A 10462-nucleotide genomic window follows, 5' to 3' on the forward strand; every position below is an offset into this window, starting at 1 on the left:
CTATAACCGGTTCCGGTTCCGGTTCCGGTTCCAATATCTCAAGAACCGCCGGTTTCGGTTCCTGTCAAAAAGGACGGGTACCCGCCTATGCTCACCCCTAGTTTCAACCCAGGTTTGTTGAATTTGATGAGGGTATTTATGTCAATTTTTAAAATAATAATATATGTTAATCAATTTAAATAACCGTTTGATTATTTGTTTCCTTAATTATCTCATAGATAATTACGGGTGGTATTTTTTTTACCCAATTGTTTTTCTTCTAAGATTTGTTCGTCGCATTCAACATATGTTGGGTATAGCTAATCTCACTAGTCCGATGCGAGAGATGCTGGAGTTGAACCTATTTGCCGACAATGAACCCCATCATCATTTTGTGAAGCTGCGATCCCCAATCGACATCTCCAGCAATTAACATGGTTGGTCCCCTCTCCGTTCTACAACACCATAGGAACGACCTCCTCCCCTTCCCCATCCCTGTCGATCTTTCCCCCATATTTGCTCCATCTCTTTTGTCTATACCCATCTCGCCTCCTTTTGATTTTTTAACTCAACGCAAACAACGTTCAAGCGATGTGTTTACACAAGGCTTGAATCTCACATGAAAAATATAAACAAATAAACATAGGGGCTTCGATTGGAATAAAATCGAAACCCAAGATAGAAGGTGGGATGGATGTGAAATAGGTAATTGTTCACCAAATTATTGACATCGCATCGAACATGTGAATTTCTTTTCTTCTAAAATTTGTTAATCGCATTCAACATGTGAAATTGGAAATTGTTAATGGTGAACACAATAAACTTCACTTCCAAAAATAACAAACATGAAGAAATCACAAAACAAATTCTTGATCATGTTGTTCATCATTGGACTTTTTAAATGTTCATGCGTGAACTTTACAATTCTTTACTAATGAACATATTAAAATCCATAATTAACAAATATTTTTTAACAAACAACAAAATAAAACAAAAAGGTATTGCCACTATAATCGGAATTAATTCGAATAAAGATGAAGAAATCCTAAAGAAAAAGTTATCAAAAGAGATTGTTTTAGGATTGTCGTAAGGTATCGTAAGATATGTTCATATATGAACACACATATACACACATCAATGAATATAAGAGATTGACATTGAACATTCATATCCTGAATTTGTGATACCGTGATTTCGGGTCCTGATAATCAGGATATGGATTCGATTTCCTAATTTGACTCTATAAATCATTTTACTATTATAACCTTGTTCATATATGAAAGTTATCTATAGCACCTGCTCACTCCTAAAATTTAATTTAAAACATTCAATTATTTTAAGTCGTTGATTGAAATTGTGGATGACTGAGATTGGTTAACAAAGTTAACACTAATCTTTTAGTTAACAAAAGAAGGGGACAGACACAGACACGGATAGGTGCTTCGTCCCAAACCTTCCTGTATCATTGGCCTCCATCTTTGGCTTCTAAAGCTCACTATTGAACTTCTAATTGAAATTTGTTTTAGTATGGTAAAATAATGATGACGTTTTTTTATCATATTAATATGACTCAATGATTATCATGTATTTGAACACGTGTGTGTGTGTATATATATATATAACAATTAGTTATTAGTTGGTTTTATGGAATTCAAAACTTTAAAAATTATGTGTATACAGTAATTACTTATAAATTTGAAATTTAAAGGATTAAGCATTACTAAAGTAAGGTGAACACAACAACTGAGCAATAACTTAGCAGATACATAATAGACAATTTAATAACTAATTGAAAAGCCTCTAAGTAAATTCCAAACATCACTATACTTCCTTTTACTTAATTCTGTTTTTCTCTGAAGGGTGTCCCAAACTATATTTAATATCTTATTCTTGATAACATGCTTCTAAAATTACTGTTATGCTATTTATAACATTTAAATACACACATCATATTAGCCATATAACTGACTGGATATGAATCACACACATTCAAAATCAACAGCTGGCTTTAAAAGCACGTTTATAAAAATTAAATAAAAATATATACTTATGGCATCCTTTTCGAATTTTATATATATCATTATTTTAAGCGATTACTAATTTTCATTTTGATTCCAAACAGTATTTATTTGTTTAAGACATTTAATTCCAATAATTTTGTTTTATAATTAGTCATGCAATCACATGTAGTAAATAAATCGAATTATTTTATTGTTTTTTACAAGAATTTGTTTATTATTATTATTTAAAAATTCTAAAAAAGTTATATTCGTTTCATATCATTTTTCAGATATTCTCTTTTTGATTGGGTTCTTATTTTTCATTTTGTGTATTTAATTTTTTTATAACTAGAAGCGTACTCGCGCAATGCAGCGAGATAAATCGTGATTTTAATATTTTATTTTATTTTTTATCTCAGTCGATGTTATAATATGACTTTATGTGATTTTGAGAAAGCGATGATGTTTTTATTTTTGAATAAAATATATGTTTGAAGATATCATAAAAATTTGACAAAAATATATTGATATTAGTATCAAATTAACTATTTGAAATTCCTCATTTTTTTGTGTAATTTTTTAATACAATTTTTTTTATAATTTAATTTATGTACAATAACGAAATAATTTATATTTGGTTTGATAATATAATTTTTTTTATAAAGATAATAATTATTTATTTTGTTGGAACTCGATAATTATTCTAATTATATTTTAGATTTTTTATATTTTAAAATGAGATGTTCATCCTCTATTTGATTATGTTTATCCGCAGTTATTTATACGAATTCAAATATCGAGCTTTAATAAGTTGTACTTATGTATAATTACTTGTAATCTTCAATTTTAAGTAATATGCATCAATATACAATACTTTATGCATAACAAAAATATATCAATATTCGTATCAAATTAACTATTTAAAATTCCTCATTTTTTGTGTAATTTTTTAATTCAATTTTTTATTATAATTTAATTTAGGTACAATAACGAAGTAATTTATATTTGGTTTAATAATATAATTTTCTTATGAAGATAATAATTAATTATTTTGTTAGAACTCAATAATTATCTTAATTATATTTTAGATTTTTTATATTTTAAAATAAGATGTTTATCCTCTATTTGATTATATTTATCGCAATTAGTTAGAATTCAAAAATCGAGCTTTGATAAGTTGTACTTTTTGCATAATTTACTTGTAATCTTGAATTTTAAGTAAACATTGGTTTTATGTGGTTTTGAGAAAGTGGTAATATTTTTATATTTGAATAAAATATAAATTTAAAAATATCATAAAATTTTGAAAAAAAAATATCGATATCAGTATTAAATTAATCTTTTTAAAAGTTCTTGTGTTTTTGTGTAATTTCCTTAATTAAATTTTGTTAGTTATCAATGATTATCATAATTAAATTATAGATTTTTTATATTTAAAATGAGATATTTATCCAATATTTGATTATGTTTATCTGCAGTTAGTTAGACGAATTCAAGTATGAAGCTTTAATAAGTTGTACTTATGCATAATTTACTTGTAATATTGAATTTTAAGTAGTATGTATCAATAAACAGTAATTCATGCATAAAAATTGGTTTTTAAGAGTTTTTGTCATTGTTTTGTAATATAGTACTATATTTTTTGATATATAATTTGATTTAAGTTAATAATAAAATAATTTATTTTTGGTTTAATATTATAAATTTTATAAAGATAATAATTAAGTATTCTGTTAGAATTTAATGATTATACTTATATTTTAGATTTTTTATAATTAAAATGAGATGTTTATCCTGTATTTGATTGTGTTTATCTGCAGTTAGTTACACGAATTCAGATATGTGATGAAATCGGATAGGGATGAACGGGTTTAAGAGTTTTTAAGAGTTTTAAGAGTTTTAGCCAAATATTTTATAAGATAGTATAGATAATAAATAATTACTGTTTATTTTTTGTAATTAAAATAATAAAAATAATTTTTTTAATTTATTATAATCGATTAGTTAACATGTTGGTTAACCGCCTTTTAAAACACGAAAAAAAAAATTATTGGCTATCTTGGTCTTCGCCAAACTAAAGTATGCAATAATTGCCTTTTATATTTTCTCATATTATATTTGACAAATAGATATTCAGTAATAGTTAAACTCATAAAATTGATAATCAATATTTCAATAAATTGTAATAAATAGATGTTTGTTTTATTTTTAGTTTCTCGGATTATATTTGACAAATAAAATTTTCATTTATCTGTATCACATACATTGGTTGGATTAAAACACGAGATATCGTGGAAATTCAAAATTTTATACAAGTAAAAATTTAAAACTATAATAATTGGTCAAAGAAAACTTTGATAATTCGTACCAGTAAATGATTCTATGTGCATTACAATATAAAATTGCAAAACGACTATCGTACTTAAACTAGTTTGTTCAAATATCATTTGTCTTTTTATAGTAGTACGATTTTGTCCCAATGAATATTTTTGTTTAAAGTTTTTCGAAAAATACATAATACTTGTAAACAACTTAAAACAAGATTTTGATTATACATATGTAATTATCAATAAGAGAAATTATTAGCGAACTTCAATTTCAGTTGTTAGAAAGGGTGTACAAACAATTATAAATAACTAGTTTTTTTTAATTATTATTTAATAGAAATATTTTTTGGAAAAAAATGAAGATCTAAAAAATAAAATTTTAAAAGACTTTTAAGTAAAAATTTTATAACAATTAAAAATTCATAAAAAGAAATAAAATATATTTGTTTTAGAATATTTTGTGAAGTCCACTTATTTTTCCAACCACCATCCATCACCTCCAAAGCTTACTGTCAACCTCTTTTCATTTCCACAAAAGCCCTAATTTCAAACCTTTTTTTTGGATGTTTGCACCATCATTTATCCATACCTCCCTCTTTCTCTCTCTAGTACTTGAGTTGTATGCCCTTTGTAGGTAAAAATAGGGAAAAATAACTGCTCATTTCTGCCCCGATCTCTTTCTGAATTACAAAACTACAAAAACCCAATCCAACTTACTACACTCTGGTCTTCATTGTTGTCTGGGGTCTTTCAAGATTCATTTCATTATAAATCTTGAAGTTTTTGTCTACACCCACATGCCATCTTCTTCATCTTCATCTTCATCTTTTACCACTTCAAGAATCTTGTTGAAACCCTAGAAAGCCACCAACATCCACAATTAGGGTTTGTTGTTTCTTGGATATTTACTGAAATCCCGGAACTGGATTCACTAGATCTCTCTTTTCTGTGGTTATCGCATATCAAAATGGAAAAGTATCACTCCTTTACCATGGATGTTCCTCCAGCACAAGAAGTCGACTCGATCATCACCACAAACCTTAACGCAGGTATGTTGAGCCCAACATCCTCTTCGTCTTCCTCGACTTCTTCTCCGGCCACCACTCTCAGCCGCTACGAGAACCAAAAACGCCGTGACTGGAACACCTTCGGGCAGTACCTCCGGAACCACCGTCCGCCGCTCACTCTTTCCCGGTGCAGCGGTGCACATGTTCTTGAATTCCTCAGGTACCTTGACCAGTTTGGCAAGACAAAAGTCCACACCCAACTTTGTCCTTTCTTCGGCCACCCCAATCCACCAGCTCCATGCCCCTGCCCCCTCCGCCAGGCATGGGGCAGCCTTGATGCCCTCATTGGCCGTCTCCGGGCAGCCTATGAGGAAAACGGAGGGATGCCTGAGACCAACCCATTTGGAGCTCGGGCTGTCAGGCTGTATTTACGTGAAGTTAGGGATTCTCAAGCTAAAGCAAGAGGGATCAGCTACGAGAAGAAGAAGAGAAAGCGGCCGCCGCAGCTGCCACAGTCACAAACACCACCACCACCACCGCCACCGCCTCTTTGTTGATCAAGTTAGCCACTTTCTGGTCATAATTGAATTCTACTCAATTATATTCCCATAGTCAAATTAATGGGTATATATATTTTAACTCAAAATCTCTCAATTTCTTGAATTTTATTCGCCTCAACTATCATTACTATCATATTGCTTTTGCTGTCATTATTTATGATTCAAATAAAATCACTCACTGTTGATGACCCCCAAAACATGAGAAAAGAAAGGGAAAGAAGCAGTGATCCAGTGGTAGTTTAATTGCTGCTACTGGCTCTAAAATTAAATAGCCTTCTAGATCATCACACATCGATCTGATGGACCTCGTTTTGTAATGTAAGCAGTAATAGTAATTAATTGAAGTGTAAGTTTGTGATTTTTAAGAATTTCTTCTAACGTTTGTGGTTTTTGGTTCTGATATGTACCAGGAATTCTGTCTATGACACCCTTAATTAGCAGAAAAAAGAAATACGAAATATAATCTGTATATAATGTTATTTTATTGGTTGCACAAGAATCAAAGCTTTATTTGGTTCTGTAAATAGGTTACAGATATTGCATGAACTTTTAAACAATTTATGTGTTAAATATATAAAATACCATTTACTAATTAAGCACTAACCAATCTTGTTCATAATGTTGATGACAGTGTGTAGGTAATATTAATAGAAAACTTTGTGAAAAGTTGTGTAGAGGAGGACATATATGTACTTGTAAAGAGTCCTGTTGTCATTTGAAATAAATCATACAGGTTTCTTGTGTCATGCATATCACTAGCTATGATCATCATGTGACATAACGTTTAAATAATGTTGTCCCATATATCGTCATTCGAAATCAATCATATTGGTTTTTTTGTGTCTAGTACGATAATGTGATATATAATCAATGCTTAAAATGTTGTCGTCCTTTTACCAATTAACTAGCTCTTTTGAATTCATTCTAACCAATACATGGTAAAATCATATGTTTGTTTAGATTTTAGGAGGAATTTTGATAAGAGTTCATATAAATTATAGATGTCTTCTTCTATCTTCTTAGTGTATTAGTATGAAATAACATGTTAATTAATGTACCATGTCTCCTTGTAGCTATTCATTTCAATTTTACAAACCAAATTATTACTCAAGCAACTATTTTTTTTGTTAACCATATGGATATTCGTGTCAGTTTGCCTGCACCTTAAATATAGAGAATAAACATGAAAATCCCTAGTTATTTTGCATGATTTAAATCGGTGACCTCTGAGGAGGATCCCAAAAGCCCAAGTTTGATTGCCAATTGAACTAAGCTCATGCAACTTACAATCACAATCCATAAATTTTGATTTATATTTGATTAGGGTGATATTTCATGATTCTTTTCCTTTTGGATCATTTAAATCAACTTTCTCAGGGTTATGAGTATGAGTTGATGAATATTATGAGAAGCATAATTAACCACTAGTATCGGTTTCAGATATTGATAGGTTTTTTTTTTTTACAATTTGTAGCGTAACAGAAGAAAAAAATAACAATTAGGTGTTAACTAACAACCTTTAGATATCAAAATTAATAAACCCTAACTCGAACAACTAACAAAAGTTTAACAAAACGGACACTAACTCGTAACAAACCAAAACCCTAATCCTAACAATTAGCGATTATATATTAAGTAACAATGTCTAATCATAACAATTAACAATTAGTATAGAAAGATACTAACAAGGAAACTAAGCTAAATCTTTGTAGGAGCAAATCTTGTTTTTATTAAGGGTCCAAATAATATATATTTATAAAAACTAAAATTTATAATACAAAAAACCAAATGGGTTGAAAATGCTCATGGTAACGAAGGTGTGAACTTAAGATTGTTGAGTCATTTAAATTAAATAATATTAGAAGGATACTCGTACAATACAGTGAGATACATTTCGATTTTAGTATTTTGTTTTATTCTTTGTTCCTGTCGATATAATACGGTTTTTTTTATTAACCTGGATATCCAACCCGCTATGCGAGCTGACTAATCTTAGGGCGACCACCTACTTTGCAGATAGCCCGGAGTCACCACATTTGAACCTCCGTGGCCACAAGAGGATTTTTATTCCTCCTTGGATTTGAACCTGGGACCTCCGGGTACTTTTCACCTCTGGAGTCAAGCTCAAACCAATCAGGCACCACCCTTGTGGTTATAATACGGTTATATGATTTTGAGAAAACAATAATATTTTTATTTTGAATAAAATATAAATTTGAATATATCATAAAACTTTGAAAAAAAAATATCAATATTAATATCTAATTAACTATTCAAAAATTCTCCTTTTTTGTATAATTTTTTTGATTCAAATTTTTATTATAATTTAATTTATATTTAATAGTAAAGTAATTTATTTTTGATTTAATAATATAATTCTTTATAAGGATGATAATTAACTATTATGTTGGAAGTTAATGATTATCCTAATTATATTTTAGAGTTTTTATATTTAAAATGAAATGTTTATCTACAGTTGGTTGCAGAATTCAAAAATATAGTTTTAATAAGTTGTACTTATATATAATTACTTGTAATCTTGAATTTTAGATGATATGCATTAATTAACAGTACTTCATGCATAAAAAAATGTTTTTAAGAATTTTTCTTAAATGCATTATAATATAACTAGAAGGGTACTCGCGCAATGCAACGATATATATATATATATATATATCTTGATTTCAATGTTTAATTTTATGTTTTTGATCTCTGTCGATGTTATAATACGAATTTATGTGATTTTGAGCAGACAATAATGTTTTTTTTAATAAAATATAAATTTGAAAATATTATAAATATTAAAAAAATTATAAAAGTTCTCATTTTTTTTTGTAATTTCTTTAATTCAACTTTTTTTAATTATAATTTAATTTAGGTTTAATGACGAACTAATTTATTTTTTGTTTAATAATGTAATTTTTATGAAAATAATAACCAAGTATTTTGTTAGAACTCAATAGTTATCCAAATTATATTTTAGATATATTAAAATGAGAATTTTATCATGTACTTGATTATATTTATCTACAGTTAATTACACGAATTCAAATATGAAGCTTAATAGATTGTACTTATGTATAATTACTTGTAATCTTGAATTTTAAGTAATATGTATCAATGAACAATACTTCATATATAAAAGATGGTTTTTAAGAATTTTTGTCAAATGTTTTATAATATAGTATAGATATAGATTTAAATAATTTAGCCTAGGTGACGTAAGCATATTTAGATGCGATTGGAATTCGCTTCGAGTACTATCCTAAAGATCTTACGTTTGGAACATACATGTATATTACTCGATGTCTAAAGTGATGTTTTAATACATACACAAACAAATGTTATAATTTAAAGGGGTGTTTGGATTGCTTATAAAAATAACTTATTGACTTATTTTGGTATGACACCGGAAATAAGCACTTTTGAGTGTTTGGATAAACAACTTATACCGGTGCCAAATCGATAATAAGAAGTTTTTGAAAAAATTAAAATATTTTAACTTTAAGAAGTTGATAAACACTTTTGTAGAAAAACATAAGTTGTTTCAAATAAGCAAATCTTAAACACCCCCTAAATATGATTTCTAAGAACATATGTGTGTGTATGTGTGTATATATATATATATATATACATATACAGGTGGAGGTTCAAACGACAACATCTCCATTTTACGAGAATGCAAGAACACCCTTATCGCATGTGATAATACACGTGAGAGAATCTGATGGTGTACGGACGACGTGTTCTGCTATTTAGGCCGTACCAAAAGTCGTCTGCGTTTATGATTTAGTATCACATATGATGGTCTTGATGGATTATATTATCTCATCAAAAACACCCTTATCACTATAAATCGACTAAAAATGTTGACATTCACAATTCCATGTACCTTTTATCACATGTGATAAAAACCCATATCATTATAGTTCTGACGATAACACAACCGATTTAGAAAAAAACTATGAAATATTATTGTTATCACACTATTATCGAACCTTCATCATCATCAACAGAACTATCCTCAGATAATTTCAAAATGAGATGTTTATCAGATGTGATAAACATCAAAATTTTCAATTACTAACCTACAACATTCAAATCCTCCATTCTAGGTTGAATTTTTTTTGGATATTATGAATCGATGGGAAGAAAAGGATAGCAGAAAGTGAAAAAGAAGAAAGCGATACAGTGAACGTGATCAATCCCAACAAAAGAGGATGAGATAATTCCAATTAATTAAAATAAAATAAAAATTATAAAAAAAATACCTAATTACACCTTATTAACTTATTTGTATTTAATATAATTTAAATTATTGATTAAGAAAGTTTAAGGTTATTAGGTTGTTCTCGTATTCTCGTAAATCACAAGGGTTCTCGTTTGAACCTCCACCTATCTATATATATATATATATATACAATATACATATACAAATATATACATATACATATACAAAAAAAAAATATATATATATATATATATGTGTGTGTGTGTGTAGGGTTGGGTTCACGTGAGACCAGCATGTTTTCGTGAGACCCATGAGACCACATTTTTACACGTAAACTTCACAGCAAAAAAAAACTTCA

At 28.4% G+C, this 10462-nt stretch overlaps 1 protein-coding gene across 1 annotated transcript; it reads left to right on the forward strand.

The window, feature by feature from the left end:
• Positions 1–5125: 5125 nt before the first annotated feature.
• Positions 5126–6238, forward strand: LOC112529805 (protein LIGHT-DEPENDENT SHORT HYPOCOTYLS 4-like). The gene has a single exon (XM_025141213.1). The coding sequence runs from the start codon at positions 5274–5276 to the stop codon at positions 5868–5870; it is 597 nt and encodes a 198-aa protein (XP_024996981.1). The 5' UTR covers positions 5126–5273; the 3' UTR covers positions 5871–6238.
• The last annotated feature ends 4224 nt before the right edge of the window (positions 6239–10462 follow it).

Source organism: Cynara cardunculus, assembly GCF_001531365.2.
Source record: "Cynara cardunculus var. scolymus isolate 2C chromosome LG 16, CcrdV1, whole genome shotgun sequence".
Taxonomy (NCBI): Eukaryota; Viridiplantae; Streptophyta; class Magnoliopsida; order Asterales; family Asteraceae; genus Cynara; species Cynara cardunculus.

Bases quoted from the DNA above. Each gene is read 5' to 3' on its own strand.
- LOC112529805 (XM_025141213.1), top strand. From the start codon at position 5,274: ATGGAAAAGTATCACTCCTTTACCATGGATGTTCCTCCAGCACAAGAA.